The sequence below is a fragment of the Paroedura picta genome, chromosome 17, assembly GCF_049243985.1.
Source record: "Paroedura picta isolate Pp20150507F chromosome 17, Ppicta_v3.0, whole genome shotgun sequence".
NCBI classification, from domain to species: domain Eukaryota; kingdom Metazoa; phylum Chordata; class Lepidosauria; order Squamata; family Gekkonidae; genus Paroedura; species Paroedura picta.
In genome coordinates this window covers 11,077,289-11,095,236 of record NC_135385.1, presented here as the reverse complement: position 1 = coordinate 11,095,236, position 17,948 = coordinate 11,077,289, and the positions used below count along the sequence as shown (strand labels likewise).

The 17,948-nt window shown below is 51.1% G+C and overlaps 1 protein-coding gene across 2 annotated transcripts in view; it reads right to left on the bottom strand.

The window, feature by feature from the left end:
- Positions 1–546: 546 nt before the first annotated feature.
- The window catches only part of LOC143827335 (ATP-sensitive inward rectifier potassium channel 12), a 35,453-nt gene continuing 18,051 nt past the window's right edge, over positions 547–17,948 (bottom strand). Inside the window, exon 2 of one of the 2 annotated variants that reach the window (XM_077316816.1) lies at positions 547–2,802. In XM_077316816.1, coding sequence (XP_077172931.1) covers positions 1,366–2,664 — 1,299 coding nt within the window. In that variant the 5' untranslated portion in view covers positions 2,665–2,802 and the 3' untranslated portion in view covers positions 547–1,365. The remainder of the gene's footprint in view (positions 2,803–17,948) is intronic. The other variant, XM_077316817.1, reaches the window with a different exon arrangement.

Below are 17,948 nucleotides of genomic sequence, written 5' to 3'. Positions count from 1 at the left end.
CCCCCCTCCCTTCCAAATTTTTGCCTAGCCCCTGCTTTGTCTTGCAGAGATATATCAAAAGCTTGGGGGGGGGGGTTGTTTTTGTTTCTTAAAGCTCCTCCCGACGACCTGTGGGAAAATCCCCCTTGACTTCTATAGGCCTCCGGACGGCGAAAATACCTGAAATGTTTTCCTAGAAGAAAATATTTTGTCTTCAAAAATAAACATCCTTGACCCGTGACGACTTGGTGCAATGCCTGCTTCGTTCACATTCTCCACCACCCCCCCTTTTTAAAATAATCACATTTTTGTAGGGGTGAGGAAAAACCCTTTTTGGTAAACCGTTTCCCAATGGGGGAATAGGAAAAAATACATACCTTTTCCCTTTCCCCTGAATTGAAAAGGAGTACATTCGTGCGCATAACTTCAAATGTTCATCTAGTGCAGGTGTGGGCAAACTGTGGCTCTCCAGATGTCCGTGGACTACAGTGACTATGAGCCCCTGCCAGCAGGCAGGGGCTCATGGTCATTGTAGTCCACGGATATCTGGAGAGCCACAGTGTGGCCACCCCTGTTCTAGAGTAACCGAATCACACATATAGGCAGTTATATCTGTAATTATATTGTTAGGTAAAAGGTAAAGGTATCCCCTGTGCAAGCACCAAGTCATGTCTGACCCTTGGGGTGACGCCCTCCAGCGTTTTCATGGCAGACTCAATACGGGGTGGTTTGCCAGTGCCTTCCCCAGTCATTACCGTTGCTGGGTCCTCATTTTACCGACCTCGGAAGGAGGGAAGGCTGAGTCAGCCTTGAGCCGGCTGCTGGGATCGAACTCCCAGCCTCATGGGCAGAGCTTCAGACTGCATGTCTGTTGACTTACCACTCTGCGCCACAAGAGGCTCTAATTATATTGTTAGAACATGTTTTGTTGAGTCATTTGTTTAAAAAACAGCAACGGCACACATAGTGTTTCTTAGCTAACATTTTCTCCTTCCTTTCACCTTTGTTTACTCTGAAGAGGGGACCAGATCATTCCCTGAGTCTTCAGCCTGAACTTCCTTGAAAAGTATCCGAGTCGGTCATTGGTGAGCATCTCCATATCGACTCTGCCCCCCAACACACCGTCTAAAGAGGTTTATCAATACTGTTCGATTACAACACTTTGTGACCCTTTGAGCTTCCCCACCCTTGGCCATTCAGGGGTTATTGCAAGGAAACTAAAATGAACAAACACAACCCACCCCAAAACTACAGACCATACTAACCCTCAGGCATTCCTATGGCACTTGCATTGTTCTGCATAATTTTAATTTTTTTTTTAGTAGGGGAAAAGGAACAGTGTGTGTGGGGGGAAGTGCCCCCAGGAAACAGTTCCACGGCCCCGGGTCATATTTCCGATTCCCTTCTATAGGACCTTTGATCGAGGGCGACTGTCGCCTGAAGCCTGTCGAATTCGGGCTGAGCGCCCGAACTGGGATCGTCCAAGCCCCTGCTGTCGTCGTCTTCCTCCTCCTCCTCTTCTTCGTCCCGGCTGATGAAGGCCAGTTCATTCTCGTAGCAGAAGGAATTGGTGCTCGGGAGGAGGAACTTGTTCTCCATCAAGTCCTTGGCACTGCAGCACGGCGTCGACGGGACCTCGTAGGTCTTGTGGAAATGCGAGTAATCCACTTTGTACTGGTTCTTCTCCTCGAACAAGACGGGCTCGAAGCGGTGGCCCCAGAGGATCTCGCTGGACAGGTAGGAGCTCCGGGCTTGGGTGGTCATGGCCGTGGCCTCCACCATCCCCTCCAGGATGACCACGATTTCGAAATCGTCGTTCTCCAGCTCCTGACGGCTGATGCCGAAGAGCGGGCTTTCTTCGCTGATCTCGTGAAGGATGGTGAGGGGAGACACCAAGAATATCCGGTCCAAGCCTTTGTCGAAGCCAACGTCAATGTCGATTTGGTCAAGCGGGATGTATTCCCCTTCCTCGGTGATGCGGGGCTTGATCAGCTGAGCCCGGACGTGGGCCTCAACGATGTGGCTCTTCCGAAGGTTGCCCACCCGCCACATCAGGCTCAGCTTGCCGTCCCTCATGGCGATGACGGCGTGGTGGCTGAAGAGTAAGGTCTCGGCCCTCTTCTTGGGCCTGGCCATCTTGGCCATGATGGCGCCAATCATGAAGGAGTCTATGATGCACCCCACGATGGATTGGAGGACCACCATGAAGACGGCCAGCGGGCATTCCTCCGTCACGCAGCGGAACCCGTAGCCGATAGTCGTCTGCGTCTCGATGGAGAACAAGAAAGCGGCCACGAAGCCGTTCACTTGCAGGAGGCAAGGCGTGAACGTCTCGTCGGCCGTGGGCTTCTCCAGGTCCCCGTGAACGAGGGCGATCAGCCAAAAAACGAGGCCGAATAACAGCCAGGAGACCAGGAAGGCAAGGGAGAAGAGCAGCAACATGTACCTCCAACGGATGTCCACGCACGTCGTAAACATGTCCGCGATGTACCTCTGAGGTTTGTCGTCCATGTTGGTGAACTCGACGTTGCACTGGCCGTTCTTCTTCACGAACCGGTTCCGGCATTTCCTCCTCGTGTGGATCTTCCCGTTGCCGAAGCCATTCACTCCTGGCATGGTGGTCAACGTCAACCCGTCTTCCTCAGAAGAGACGATGCTGTAGGAGTTGACTCTGCCCGTACTCATCCCTCAGTTCATCAGCGTCGAGACGGAAGGCTCACGCGACTCCGTCAGGGCCCTCCTCCAAATACTGGCTGTATGGAGAAGAGAAAGAGGTTCAGACGCCGGAGGACCTGATTGGCCAAGGAGGTCCAAGCAGGGGATCTGCAATGAAATAACAAAATCACACTGGAAACACATACTCAATGCAGAAATATTCATATTTCTAAAAACGGCTTTGCAGATGATCAGTAGAGTATGCAATGGTGTGGGGTCATGCCTTTTGGTGTCTGCCAAATGTTTTATGGCCGCCACCAAGGGTTTTTAGAAAGCGGATTGGACCCCAGGGGGCATGGCCTTCTGCCCAGGAATTCTTCTCACTGATCTAATTGGTTGTGCAGCTGAAAACAACATTCATCTTCATTCATTTATTTACGGTCATTGAGCAGAATCAGAACATAGGTAGTTGTGAGTGTCCTGCGTGGTGCAGGGTGTTGGACTAGATGACCCTGGAGATCCCTTTCAACTCTATGATTCTATGAAAACCACAGTAACGTTATTAAATTAACAACCACGTCACTTAGCATCAACCAAGGGTTTTCGTGCTCCACTGGCAGTATAACAGAACTTCGCCACTGTTTAAGAAATAAAATTATCTTTATCTGCAAGTAAGTTGATCCATTTGAACTCGGGTGCTGGAGGAGGCTTCTGCGGATTCTGCAGACAGCAAAAGTTACAAACAAGGAAATACTAGAGTGCATAAAGCCTGATATAACCCTGGAAGGCAAAACCACAAAACTCCGGCTCAATGACTTCGACCGTATCATGCGATCCAGCTCCACGGAGAGAGCAGTTACGCCAGGACTGGTCAGGGGTAAAAGAAAACCAGGCCAACAAACAATGAGGTGGCTAGATACGATCAAAATGGACGCCGGCCAGAGCATTATACAACTAAAAGCAGCGGGGCAAGGTCGGAAGACCTGGAGAGAGCTGAGCCGTAGGATCACCATGAGTCGGACACGACTGAATGGCTAACATCATCATCAAAATGTTAACTAACCCGCCATCAGTATAGCTAGAGGACCGCCATGACAAAGGTGAAATTCGAAGACGCTCGAAAAATTCAGCAAGGGTGATATAAGAAATGTGGATTGGTAGATCACCGCCGCCCGACTTTAATAGCTCAGACGAGGGGGATTTAATAGCTGCCTTACACTCGTCTTTCCCATTGTATTTTCTTAAATCACTCCTCTTGGACCCTGCATTTGGGCTCCCTTGGGGTTTTGTGGCTCTGCGGCAGCCATTTTGTGCTTGACCCTGCCTGTCATGGCAGCCATTTTGTGGCAGCCAGTCTAACCCCCTGTTCGAATGGTGCCCAAAGGCTCAAAAGATTGGGGACCGTGGGCTACAAAAACCCAGCTGAACGTCTGTGGAGAGTCTCACACGCATATAAACGCATGCTCTGCAGGTGTTTCATTTGATCAGGACCCGAACCACATGGTTCAGCCTACAGATGGTTATCTGCAGATGTTCAAGTTTACCATGCAGATTATTATGGGGACGGACCACCTGTGAATACCTATTTAGAAACAGCTGTCTCTACTCCAGGCAATTCCTTGGCCTGGAAAGACCCTCTAGCTTAATGGCAGCCATTTTGTGATTCCTTCCATTGTTGTTTCCACACCCATGGCAGCCATTTTGTGGCTTCTATTGATTTCTCACACATCCATGGCAGCCATTTTGGGACTGTTTCCATTGACACCTCCCCATGCACCCATGGCAGCCATTTTGTGATTCATCCCATTGCTGTTTCCACACCCATGGCAGCCATTTTGTGGCTTCTATTGATTTCTCACACACCCACGGCAGCCATTTTGTGACTGTTTCCATTGACACCTCCCCATGCACCCATGGCAGCCATTTTGTGATTCATCCCTTGCTGTTTCCACAACCATGGCAGCCATTTTGGGACTGTTTCCATTGTCACATCCCCATGCACCCATGGCAGCCATTTTGTGATTCATCCCATTGCTGTTTCCACACCCATGGTGGCCATTTTGTGACTGGTTCCAGTGACACCTCCCCATGCACCCCTGGCAGCCATTTTGTGGTGGCGTCCATGACCTGTTTTTGAGATTTGAACACGTTTCGGTAGCCCCATGCCAACTTGTCATAGAGGAAACGTGGGAACACAACCCTCTGAGCATGAAAGAAGTGCAACTGGGCGTGACAAAAATGCATTTATGAGATCTGTACCTAAAGGGCTGGCTGTGGGATGTCAGAATACGGACATTTCTGTGGCCAACGTAAGGCCTAGCAGATAGCTGCATTTGTAGTGTGCACCTTCAAGTCTCCGAGCTGATTTCGTTCGTGGGAGCTTGCTGATTGGGCCACGTTGTGTCTTGCAGCTAGACAGGCCAAGAAGAGTGCACTTTTAGAGCTGTGTCCAGCGCCTAACAGGGATGAAATGCAACACGAAACAGCCTGGTCGTCACCTTGCAGGGCCATCTGTTGGCTGGTTGGACCAACCCCATCGACGGCACATGGTGGCCAGGCGAAGCCAAATGAGCTGGAGGAGATGGTGGTTCCAGGATTCCCGTCATACCCCAAAAGAAGGGGGGTTCAGCAAATTTGGGATGTCAGCCTCCCCAGGCTGCAGTGGACTTCCCAAGATGAAATGGCAAACTTTTCCATTGTCTAGTTTGACGATGCTTCTGGTGAGGAGACGCGGCCGTAGTCAAATGGGGATGCCAAATTATACTTCAATGCTAGGAGTGGCCAAACGGTGGCTCTCCAGATGTCCGTGGACTACAATTCCCATGAGCCCCTGCTAGCAGGGGCTCATGGGAATTGTAGTCCACGGACATCTGGAGAGCCACCGTTTGGCCATATCCGCTCTACACCACTAACATATCTGAGCTGGGAACTGGGCTCGCTGCTGGTGCAGTCAAACTGACTTCAGGAGGGTCAATATTAGTGGCCAAACCCGAAAGACACCAGATATTTATTCCCATGCAGGTTCTGGAATAATAACAAGTATATGCATATGTGCCGGTGTGGCGCAGCGGTTATGAGCATCAGCTTCTCATCTGGCAAGCCGGGTTTGATTCCCTGCTCCTCCGCACGCAGCCAGCTGGGTGGCCTTGGGCTAGTCACAGCCCTGATAGTGCTGTTCTCACAGAGCAGTTCTGTCAGCGCTCTCTCAGCCCCGCCTCCCTCACAGGGTGTCTGTTGTGGGGAGAGGAAAGGGAAGGCGACCGGAGGCCGCTTTGAGACTCCTTCGGGTAGAGAAAAGCGGCATATAAGAACCAACTCCTCTTTTTCTTCATGCCTTTTAATCCAAAAGTCCATTAGACACATGTGTGTTTATTCTCTACCCTGGTCAGCTTTTGTATGGGAGACGACCAAGGAAATTCAGGGGTTCCCACTTGCATAATTCTCCCCAAAGATGCTGACCCAAAATACAGGCTAGCCCCCAAATTGTGACGGTCTTGTAAAATGCTTTGAACGAAGGTTTAGGCGAACGCCTCCAGAATGTGTACGCTCCTTGAGATCCCTGCCTTAATCCGTTCTAACCCCCCCAATAACAATTGCCTTCGTTCCTTTTATAACCCCGTGAGGCGGTCAGGGGCTATATCCCGGTCACAGCCAAGGAGAGACCGGCCGGGCCAAACAGGCATTTAAACTCAAGACCCAACCTGTCTTTGCAGCCAAAAATCCATAGAGCCTCTTCAGCGGTCCTCGAAAAAAAATTGAAAAACAATTGGCGTCTTCAGTGAGAGACAATTGAGAGGACAATTATACTTCCCTCCACCTGGCTACGAGACGCATTCGATCGAAAAGGCGTTACAAATCCAAGCCTTACATCGGTAATTTCTCAGATGGGCACCGGGTTATGCTAGCGCAGCAATCCGGTCAATGGATTGGGATCCAGAGGTGGACTCCCGTGAGGTAATAATATCATTCAATTAATAATTTGATCTGGAAAGCTGAATTGTCATCGACTGTTATTAAAGCCAGTTTGGCGTCGTGGTTAGGAGTGTGGACTTCTAATCTGGCAAGCTGGGTTCGATTCCTTGCTCCTTCCCCATGTGCAGCCAGCTGGGTGACCTTGGGCTAGTCACAGCACTGATAAAACTGTTTGGACCGGGCAGTGATATCAGGGCTCTCTCAGCCTCCCCTCCCTCACAGGGTGTCTGTTGTGAGGAGAGTAAAGGGAAGGCGGCTGGAAGCCACTTTGAGAGTCCTTCAGGTAGAGAAAAGCGGCATATAAGTACCAACTCTTCTTCTTCTTCTAAAGTAACTTCGTGGCTGTTTTTACCCGCCCTGAGCCCACCAGGAAGGGTGGGCTATAAAAATAAAATGAAATAATAATAGTAATAGAAATAGAAATAATAAGAGGGATATAGACAAGCTGGAGCGTGTCCAGAGGAGGGCAACAAAAAGGGTGAGGGGTTTGGAGACCAAGACGTATGTTGTAAGATTGGGGGAGCTTGGTCTGTTCAGCCTGGAGAGGAGACGACTGAGAGGGGATCTGAGAACCATCTTCAAGTGTTTAAAAGGCTGCCATGTAGAGGATGGAGCAGAGTTGTTCTCTCTTGCCCCGGAGGGACGGACCAGAACCAATAGGATGAAATTAATTCAAAAGAAATTCTGTCTAAACATCCGGAAGAAGTTCCTGACAGTTAGAGCGGTTCCTCAAGAAAACAGGCTTCCTCGGGAGGTGGTGGGTTCTCCATTTTTGGAGATTTTTAAACAGAGGCTGGAGAGCCATCTGACGGAGAGGCTGACTCTGTGAAGGCTCAAGGGGGTGGCAGGTGACAGTGGATGAACAAGAGGGTTGTGAGTGTCCTGCATAGTGCAGGGGGTTGGACTGGATGACCCAGGAGGTCCCTTCCAACTCAATGATTCTATGAATATTAATATAGGGCTGTACCAGCTTGTATCTCCCAAACGTGGCTTGTTATCACCACCTTTTACAACAACAGCTGCCCATGTGCATGCAGGCAGGGCAAGGTGGTGGAGGAGAGCATTCACCTGTAGCTATGACCTGCTGTTTGTCCTTCACCGAGACACACACCTCCCAGTGCTGGAGTCGTGTCCTGTTCCCCAGCTCTCTTGGCCCGCTGCCCACAATCTCCGCCTCGAGGCTGGCAAAGTTGTAACCCGAGCGAAGGAGTAACGTGAGCTCCCTGCCTGCCTTTCCGTCTCATGTTTGTGGCTCTTTCAGTTCCGTCTCTGGAAAGTCAGCTAGCTGTGGCCTGGGGTGGGCTGACCGTCACCCCTCCTGACCTTCAGGGCCAGGAGAACGCAGACGCCCTGCAGGGCACTGACAGCTTCTTCACTGTGTCTCCCCAGATGTCCGTGGACTACAATTCCCATGAGCCCCTGCCAGCGTGCTGGCAGGGGCTCATGGGAATTGTAGTCCACGGACATCTGGGGAGACACAGTTTTGCCACCCCTGCAGTAGGGCTTTCGGAGTCTCGGCCTAGCAATTCTGGATATCCTTGGTGGCCTTCCTGGAATGTACTCAGCCTGGCTTCCTAGATAGGACAAGACTGAACTAGAGAAAAATTTTAATGTCGTTTGTAGCCTCAAAGAAGGCTGGGTGCTTTTGAAAGAACTGACGCAGCTGTAATTTTTCACTCTGTCGGTGTACAGGAGCAGAAAACATTACTGCCTGTTTCTGCTTGGTTACGATGTCATAGAATCCTAGAGTGGGAGTGGTCCCTCCAGGTCATCTAGTCCAACCCCCTCCTCAAGGCAGCCTCAGCATCCAGGAGAAGGATCTGTCCAGCCCCTGCTTGAAGACCGCCAGAGAGGGGGAGCGCCCCACCTCCTTAGGCAGCCCATTCCATGGCTGAACTACACAGACTGTGAAACTTTTCCCTGATATCTAGCCTATACTGTTCTACATGTACTTCAAACCCATCTTTACTGTGAGTCCTGTCCTCTAATGCAAAAAGGAACACCTTTCAAATATTCAAACGCAGCAATTATGTCCCTTCTCAACCTCCTCTTCTCCGGGCTGAACATTCCCAAGTCTTTCCTTATGTCAAACATCTTTCTGGAATCTTCTGCGAACCAAAGACGGAAAAGCCTTCGATTCTCAAGTGCTTCAGGCACATCACCCTGAGCCAGTCTGCCGGGAGGGTGGTATATAAATTAGAAGAACGGTTGATTTTCATAACCTGCTTTTCTCTACCTGAAGGAGTCTCAAAGAGGCTTCCATTTGCCTTCCCTTTCCTCTCCCCACAACAGACACCCTGTGAGGGAGGGGAGGCTGAGAGAGCCCTGAGATTACTGAAGAAGAAGAAGAGTTGGTTCTTATATGCCGCTTTTCTCTACCCGAAGGAGGCTCAAAGCGGCTTCCAGTCACCTTCCCTTCCTCTCCCCACAACAGACACCCTGTGAGGTGGGTGAGGCTGAGAGAGCCCTGAGATTACTGAAGAAGAAGAAGAGTTGGTTCTTATATGCCGCTTTTCTCTACCCGAAGGAGTCTCAAAGCAGCTTCCAGTCGCCTTCCCTTTCCTCTCCCCACAACAGACACCCTGTGAGGGAGGGGAGGCTGAGAGAGCCCTGAGATTACTGAAGAAGAAGAGTTGGTTCTTCTATGCCGCTTTTCTCTACCCGAAGGAGTCTCCAAGCGCCTTACAATCACCTTCCCTTCCTCTCCCCGCAACAGATACCCTGTGAGGTAGGTGCGGCTGAGAGAACTGTACCAGAAACTGCTCTTGGAAGAACACCTCTCTCAGGAGTGTGACTAGCCCCAGGCCACCCAGCTCACAGATTAGCAGCCGCTGCTCTTTACCACTGCACCAAATCAGATAAATAAAAACTTTAAACTCCCTGATCTCCGCTCTCCCCACTTTACTTCCCGAGATCCCACAAGATCTTTGCGCAGCCCCAAAACGGGTCTTTCAGAGAGCTGTGCAAAGAGGGGAAAAGGCCTCCAGATTCATTTCCGAAACGCTCGCCTTGGCTCCGCGGACAACAATCCCCGTATGCTTTCAGAGCCGTGCTGCGCCGTCTTTGTTTACAGTCAGGCCGAAACACTTCCCAAAATGCTGTGGAAAGTGGGAAAGGGGGTGGTGGAGGGGGAGAGAAATTAATGAGCTGCCCTTGGCTGGAGCTAATTCCCCGGATGAGTTTATGACTTAACGGGGAGGGGAAGGGGGAGAGTTACGTAACTCAGTTGTTGCTGGTTGTTGCCCCGGAGGGATCATCAGGCCACCCGTTCAATTAATCCTCCCTAATTCACTGCCCTTGGGGACCTTCGGCAGAAAGCACCAGGCAACAGGCGGGGACTGCGGCCTGCTGCAGCCGGTCTCGGCTTGAGCATCCTCGCCAGGGTGGAAAGGCCGGGGTCGCCAGAGCCTCTTGCTGGTCAGGGGGAAGCTGGACGTGGGGCTGAGATGTGGGGCTGGCAGGTGGAGGGCGCGCACGATGACCCCCAGGTCTCCTTACACTTTAGTCCAGGGGTAGTCAAACTGCGGCCCTCCAGATGTGCATGGACTACAATTCCCATGAGCCCCTGCCAGCTAACGCTGGCAGGAGCTCCTGGGAATTGTAGTCCATGCACATCTGGAGGGCCGCAGTTTGACTGCCCCTGCTTTAGTCAGTCGTTGGGGGGACAGGGTGGCCAGCTGTGGGTTGGGAAGTCCCTGGCGCTTTCAGGGGTGGAGGCGGAAGTGGGGGAGGTCTAAGGATGGGTGCAAGGCCAGCAAGAGGCCCCCTAAAAGCAGCCATTTCCTCCAGAGGAGTCCAGCTGCCAACCCAAGAAGAACAGGACAAGAGTTGTTTGTTTAGAGCTTGATTTTCCCTACCCAAAGGAGTCCCAGAGTGGCTTAAAAATAGCTTTCCCTTCTTCTCCCCACAGCAGACACCCTGTGAAGAAGAAGAAGAAGAAGAAGAAGAAGAAGAAGAAGAAGAAGAAGAAGAAGAAGAAGAAGAAGAAGAGGTGGTTCTTATATGCCACTTCTCCCTACCTGAAGGAGGCTCAAAGTGGTTTCCGTTTGTCTTCCTTTCCTCTCCCAACAACAGGCACCCTGTCAGGTAGGTGGGGCTGAGAGAGCTCTGGCAGGACTGCTCTGTGAGAACAGCTCCACCAGGACTGTGACTAGCCCAAGGTCATCCAGCTGGCTGTACATGTGGAGGAATGGGGAATCTAACCCAGCTCACCAGCTCACTCTTGCTCTTAACCACCGCACCAAGCTGGGAGGCGAGTTAAGCGGGGCTGAGAGAGCTCTAGCAGAACTGCTCTATCAGAACAGCTCTAACAGGACTGTGACAGGCCCAAAGTCGCCCAGCTGGCTGCATGTGGAATGTAGGGGAATCAAACTTGGCTGTCTGGATTAGAGGCTGACGCTTTTAACCACAACTCCTAGCTGGCTCCAGCAGATCAGCCCTATTTAGGCTGCTCATAATTACATGCTGTCAAATCACCACCACCAGCTTACGGAGACCCTCCAAGGCAGAGGTGGATAAACCATGGCTCTCCACATGTCCATGGACTACAAGTCCCATGATCCCCTGCTAGCACCATGGCTCCCCACACCTGTTAATCTTGCTTCTCTCATCTGAGCAAAAATCTACCAAATGCTCTTCTGTTCATAGAATCGTATCTGTTATTTGGGGGTCGGAGAGTGCCGAATGCTGACCATCCTGACAGGGGGAGGGAAAGGTTTCGCCAGGTTGACGGCGGAACCGAGGAATCAAATCTCATAACCTCAGCAGCCCATTTTGACTCTGCCTCCTGGCGTCTCAGCCGACCACCTGCTCCCAAGCAAGCAGCCCAGGCACCGGGGAGGACTGGAAACTGCCACTTCTCAAAAGCCGGCCAGTTGGGTGGGGAGTTGACGTCACGGGGTGGCCAGGCCCTGCGCAACGCAGCACCCAGCATGCGACCTCACCCCTGCCAACGTGCCCCGGCTCAGCCGACATTCCCCGAGGCCAATAACATTGAGACAGACGTAAACAGAAAGCCATAGTCGGGCCTGGCCTCTGAATGTGCGCAGGCAGACGCTGCTAATCCTGAGAACAAAATGGGAAAGAGACGCGAAGCCTACAATGCCTTCCTGGCCCACGGGAAGGGCCGTCTCGGTGGAAGTTCCTTCCCCCCCAAGATTTCCGTCTATATTTGATCTCTCGTTCCACCCAGCGGCTGAATCAACCCAGAGATTCCGGGTTACGTGTGGCTGCTGCAGCTTTGATAACCCACAATCCTAATTCTGGATTATCTTGGCATTAACCCGCCCCCCCTCCCCAGTTTTAAAAGGAATGACTGGGCAGGAAAATTCCTAAGACTCTTACATTACTCTTATACTTTCTGGGGCTGACAGTGCAATTCTAAAGAGAAACGCCTGCAAAGGGTTTGCTGCTTGTTCTCTCGTTGAGTCGTTACGATATCTCTGAGGCCGATGGGAAAGGGCGTGACCAACCCATGCTGTACGTTGTGTCCGAACCATAGAGCTGGAAGGGACCTCGGGGGTCATCTAGTCCAGCCCCCTGGACGGTGCAGGAAATGTACAGCTACCGCGCCCTGTGACCAGAACACCTCCAGGATCCCAGGGCCAAAATGATCTGGAGGAAAATTCCTTCCTAGACTGGGAATGACTAAACTGTGGTTCTCCAGATGTCCATGGACTACGCATCCCAAGATGTGCTGGCAGGGGCTCATGGGAATTGTAGTCCACGGAATTGTAGTCCACAGATATCTGGAGAGCTACAGAGTAGCCACCCCTGCCTTAGGCCTTTTAGGAAGAGAACAGCTAGATTCGAGTCCAGAAGGACCTTTGAGACCAACAAGGGTTTAGAAGGTATAGGTCAGATGAATACAGTGTTAACTTCTCAAACTAATCCCCGCAACAAATTTTGAGACCTAGGGTGCTCAGAGCCAGGTTCAGTGTGGCAGACTCTAATCCAGAGAGTTGGATTTTATTCTCTGCTCTTCCTCCAGCTGGGTGAGCTTGAGCCAGTCACAGTCCTGTTAGAGCTGTTCTCACAGAGCAGTTCTTCCAGAGCTCACTCAGCCCCACCTGCCACGCAAGGTGACTGTTGTGGGGAGAGGAAGGAAAGGAGATTGTAGGCCGCTTGGAGACTCCTTTGTGTAGTGAAAAGCGGGGTATAAAAAACAGCTCTTCTTCTGCAGGAGCAAGTTGTAGAATTTCTAGCCGGGTTCCTTCAGCAGACAGCTGCCAGCCAGCAGCACTGAGGGCAGATTGGACGGCTTCTTTCAGGGGCTGATAGAGATCCACCACCTGAGTGAGCAAAGGAGAGCCAGAAATCTGGCAGGATCTCAAAAGCAGCCTTTTGTCTAGACAGCTTCTGCCAGCAGGCAGCTCCGACCTGCCGCTTCCAATTTTAAAACACGCACGCTCTCTCTGTTCGGTTGCAAATGTAATTTGCAGGTTGTGTAGCCGACTGCCGACTGCGGGAGCCTCCAAGAAGCCGCACTAGGAAAACCCGGCCAGTATTGTGCGTGGCCCAGCCGATCCCGCCTGTCAAACAACTATGTTACTGATTAATTTGGCAATGTTTTTAATATACTCCCTTTGCACCGCAGAATCTTCAGGAATCTGCGGAATCTGCAGGGGTGGCCAAACAGTGGCTCTCCCGATGTCCAGGGACTACAATTCCCATGAGCCCCTGCCAGTGGCAGGGGCTCATGGGAATTGTAGCCCATGGACAGTGGCAGGGGCTCATGGGAATTGTAGCACATGGACAGTGGCAGGGGCTCATGGGAATTGTAGTCCATGGACAGTGGCAGGAGCTCATGGGAATTGTAGCCCTTGGACAGTGGCAGGGGCTCATGGGAATTGTAGCCCATGGACAGTGGCAGGAGCTCATGGGAATTGTAGTCCATGGACAGTGGCAGGGGCTCATGGGAATTGTAGCCCATGGACAGTGGCAGAGGCTCATGGGAATTGTAGTCCATGGACATCTGGAGAACCACTGCTTGGGCACCCGTACAGGGTGGTTACTCTGATACCACTGTGTGTTTGTGTGTGTGTGTGTGTGTGTGTGTGTGTGTGTGTGTGTGTGAGGGAGTGTGTAAAGTTAAACGTATGGGTGGATGGGAAACACCAGGAAGGCAAGAGTTAATGAAATAAGAAAACAAGGAGCAATTCTATGACAGTGCAAATAAAATTATTTTGACTTGGTGCCTGAAGGGGATTAACTAGACACATGTCCAATAAGAAGAGGAGGGGGAGGAGAAGAAGAGCAGCTGTTTTTTGTATCCCGCTTTTCACTACCTAAAGGGGTCTCTAAGACGCTTGCAAACTGCTTTCCCTCCCTGTCCCCACAACAGACACCCTGTGAGGTAGGTGGGGCTGAGAGAGCTCTGACAGAACTGATCTCTGGGAACAGCCCTAAGAGAACTGAGACTGGCCCAAGGTCACCCAGCTGGCTCGCTCCTTAAAATACCTAAAACAGAGAGGGCCAAACTGTGGCTCTCCAGATGTCCATGGACTACAGTTCCCATGAGCCCCTGCTAACACTTGCATGGGCTCATGGGGATTGTAGTCTGTGGACATCTGGAGAGCCACAGTTTGGCTACCCCTGGGAGAGGCAGTGGTGAAGCCCCTTGAAATTGCTCTTGTCTCTGGTCACCACATTGGAATCACTGCCCAGTAACAACAGAGTCTATACCTATTCTCAATTCTGGTTTTGTGAAACCCTGCGGTTTTCTTGATGGCCCCGGAAGGGTTTTCCCGGATGGGTTGGAGAGAATTTTTGTATCTATTTTTAAATGAGTTAAACATGTATCGGGTGATATGACCACATATTGTCACGTTGACCTGCCCTCCCTCCCTTCCAAAATGCCCAAGGATGGGCCTCGGGGGGGTGGGAAGGGGAGGGGCCCTGGGTGGGCCTGCACACAGCTCTGCTTCCACACCCTATTCTGCACGATTGCGCCACTTCTGGGGTTTCTCGAAGCCTGGAGAAGGTTTCAGGGGCTTCTTAAGGGTGAAAACATTGAGAAAGGCTTCCTGACAGCTCGCTGAGTACAGGACTTCCATCTATCGCCTCCCTCTGTCGGGTGCCGTCCCTAATTTCTAGGCCAGCCGACAGCCCGAGAAGTCCAGCCGCCCCATAACCTTCCCCAAGGAGGTGCCTCAGCATGCGGGCTGCAGACGCACCGTTTTAAGGGCCTTATTAACCCCGCCAGAAGAACGCACTTAATGGAGAAATGCAAAGCAGCCCAGCCCGGCAGCGGCTAATAGCTACGAAGGGAAGTGCTTGCGAAGTGCCATCCATCTTGCTTCATTAAAAAGCACCCTGAGAAGCGGGCGAGATTAGGGGAAGGACGCAGGTAGGCCAGGGGGAGGTACGCAGGCGTGCGATCACACAGGCTCACACGTGCACCTTTTTATCCGTTCCAAGGAGCGAATTCCAGGCAACTAGGCTTTTTTCCTTCACGGGTTACAGCTGGAGCCTGCGGTTAACAAGACAGGCGGCAAGGGGAACTTTCTGAGAAAGTCTCGTTAAATTATTGATGGGGCCCAGGATGTGGATGCCGTCATGGTGGGGATCAGCCAAGTGTGGTTTGTAAGGTCTGTGTTTCGTCCCTTCCCTGTTCTCCCAGCCTCTCTCGACTTGTAGGACCATTCAGGTGGTCGGTCCAGAGGCCCTCAATGTGGTCCCAAGTGGGCGGGGCCATAGGGAGGCTCCTCCCCACAGAGTTTCTGATGGGCTGTGCGTCCTAAGAGAGACAGTTTGGTGGAGTGGTTAGGAGTGCGGACTTCTAATCTGGCATGCCGGGTTCGATTCTGCGCTCCCCCACATGCAGCCAGCTGGGTGACCTTGGGCTAGTCACAGCACTGATAAAACTGTTCTGACCAAGCAGTGATATCAGGGCTCTCTCAGCCTCACCCACCCCACAGGGTGTCTGTTGTGGGGAGAGGAAAGGGAAGGCGACTGTAAGCCGCTTTGAGCCTCCTTTGGGTAGAGAAAAGCGGCATAAAAGAACCAACTATTCTTCTTCTTCTTCTTCTTCTTCTTCTTCTTCTTCTTCTTCTTCTTCTTCTTCTTCTTCTTCTTCTTCTTCTTCTTCTTCTTCTTCTTCTTCTTCTTCTATTAAATTAGACCTCCTGCAGGGCCATTTTGTTGCTGTCTTTCAAAAGTGCCCCTAAGATTGGGGACCCTTGAGATAGTGTGTCACCTAAAAGCATGTGGGGACCGAGAGTGGTCTTAAATACTTGACCTAAATGTTTAGAAAGTAGGGCAAGCGGTAGTCCACCGAATTAGCTGGGGAAGAATGGAAATAATTTCCTGTGTGTTTAGAAACAGCCATATAGAGGGCATTCCGTCCGGGCACAGTTCCGCAGGGCCTGTAAAAACGGAGCGCTTCCGCCAAGCGGACGCTCTTCCGCTAAGCATTTAGGACCAGTGAACTAACAATCTCTGTCGGGCCTCCGTTTAGAGCTCCCTAGAGAACTGCCCTATGAGAATGTCTAGAGCAGGGGTAGTCAAACTGCGGCCCTCCAGATGTCCACGGACTACAATCCCCATGAGCCCCTGCCAGCATTCGCTGGCAGGGGCTCATGGGGATTGTAGTCCGTGGACATCTGGAGGGCCGCAGTTTGACTACCCCTGCTCTAGAGAAATCCTGCCAGTCGTGACCGGACCGCTGTTGAACGCTGATGATGTTAAATGCTATAATATTGTTTTAAAGTTCTCGTGTTCATATGATGTGAAGAATTTTTATCTCCTGGATTGTAGGCACTGCCTTGAACGGCCAATATATGTAAAATGGGCCGTTGTTGAAGAACGGCGGGATAATAATTTAATGATAAGTAAATAGTATATTAACACCAACATTAACAACAACAATACATTTTATTTGATACACCTCAGGAGTTCGTTCCAACAGGCCGGGGCCTGAGCTAAGAAGGCCCCGTCTTGGTTAAGGCCAGTATTACCTCTCTCGACCCAGGAAACTTGAGCAGATCCTGATCCGGGGGAGGGATAAGGAAAAAGGCGTTCCCACAGGTCAGCTGCTCCCAAACCTTTTAGGACTTGAAAGGCCAGCATCTTGAGCCTGATTTGGTCTCCAGTCAGGACCCAATAATAGGAATATTTGCTACCTCTGCTGCAGCAACGAAAACAAAGAGGGACGTTTTAACGCAAAAGAAGAAAACCAGAAAGTGAGATTGGGCCCAACCGATCCGGATTAGACCACGGCTCAAAGAACTCAGGTTTTTTATTTTATTTCATTGGCTCTCCAAACCACAGGCACATCCCCAAACTACTAGGCACCCCTCAGTCAGTCTTTGATCTGGTGGATGGGGAGCTGCTTTGATAGCCTTTTCTTTGAAATACCTTCCGGGGGCTGAATATCGATCACCCAGCGGAAAAGCTGGTGGGGTGTGTGTGTGGAAAGCATCCCTCCTGCCTCCTTAAGATCCTGCCCTATTAGATTGCAACTGCTAATAAATTCCACCCAATTTGGCTGTAATCACCACAGTGCAATTGGGGGCCGTTCTGCTGACTCTCTGATTTGCACAGAGAGAGCCTGGCCAGTAGCTTCCCTTAAGCCTATACAGAGTTATTCCAGTTTTAAACTCACGGAAATCCGTATGTTTCAGTCAGGGTCACGCTGTATAGGAGCTCTAAGAGGAGACTATTCTTTACGAGATCCAGCATTTTGAAGCCCCAGCTCACACACTGTAGAAATAGATTAGATGGAATTTCTTTTGGATTAATTTCATCTCATTGGTTCTGGTCCGTCCTCTGCGTGGCAGCCTTTTAAATGCTTGAAGATGGTTATCAGATCCCCTCTCAGTTGTCTCCTCTCCAGTTTGTCTACATTATTATTTCTATTTCTATTCCTATTATTATTTCATTTTATTTTTATAGCCCGCCCTTCCTGGTTGGCTCAGGGCGGGTCAAAACAGCCACATCCATGCCACGAAGGTACTTTAGAAGAGGAAGAAGAGTTGGTTCTTATATGCTGCTTTTTCTCTACCCAAAGGAGTCTCAAAGCGGCTTCCAATCGCCTTCCCTTCCTCTCCCCACAACAGACACCCTGTGAGGGAGGGGAGGCTGAGGGTGCCCTGAGATTACTGCTCGGTCAGAACAGCTTTATCAGTGCTGTGGCGAGCCCAAGGTCACCCAGCTGGTTGCGTGTGGACTGCAAACAACCTTTTCCTGTTATCTAGCAGGTCCCATTTTACACATACTTTAAAGCCATTCCTGCAGGTCCTCTCCTCTGCTGCCAACAGGAGCCTTTCCCTGCCCTCCTCCAAGTGACCACCTTTCCGATCCTTCAAGAGCGCCATCCTGTCCCCTCTCAGCCTCCTCCTCTC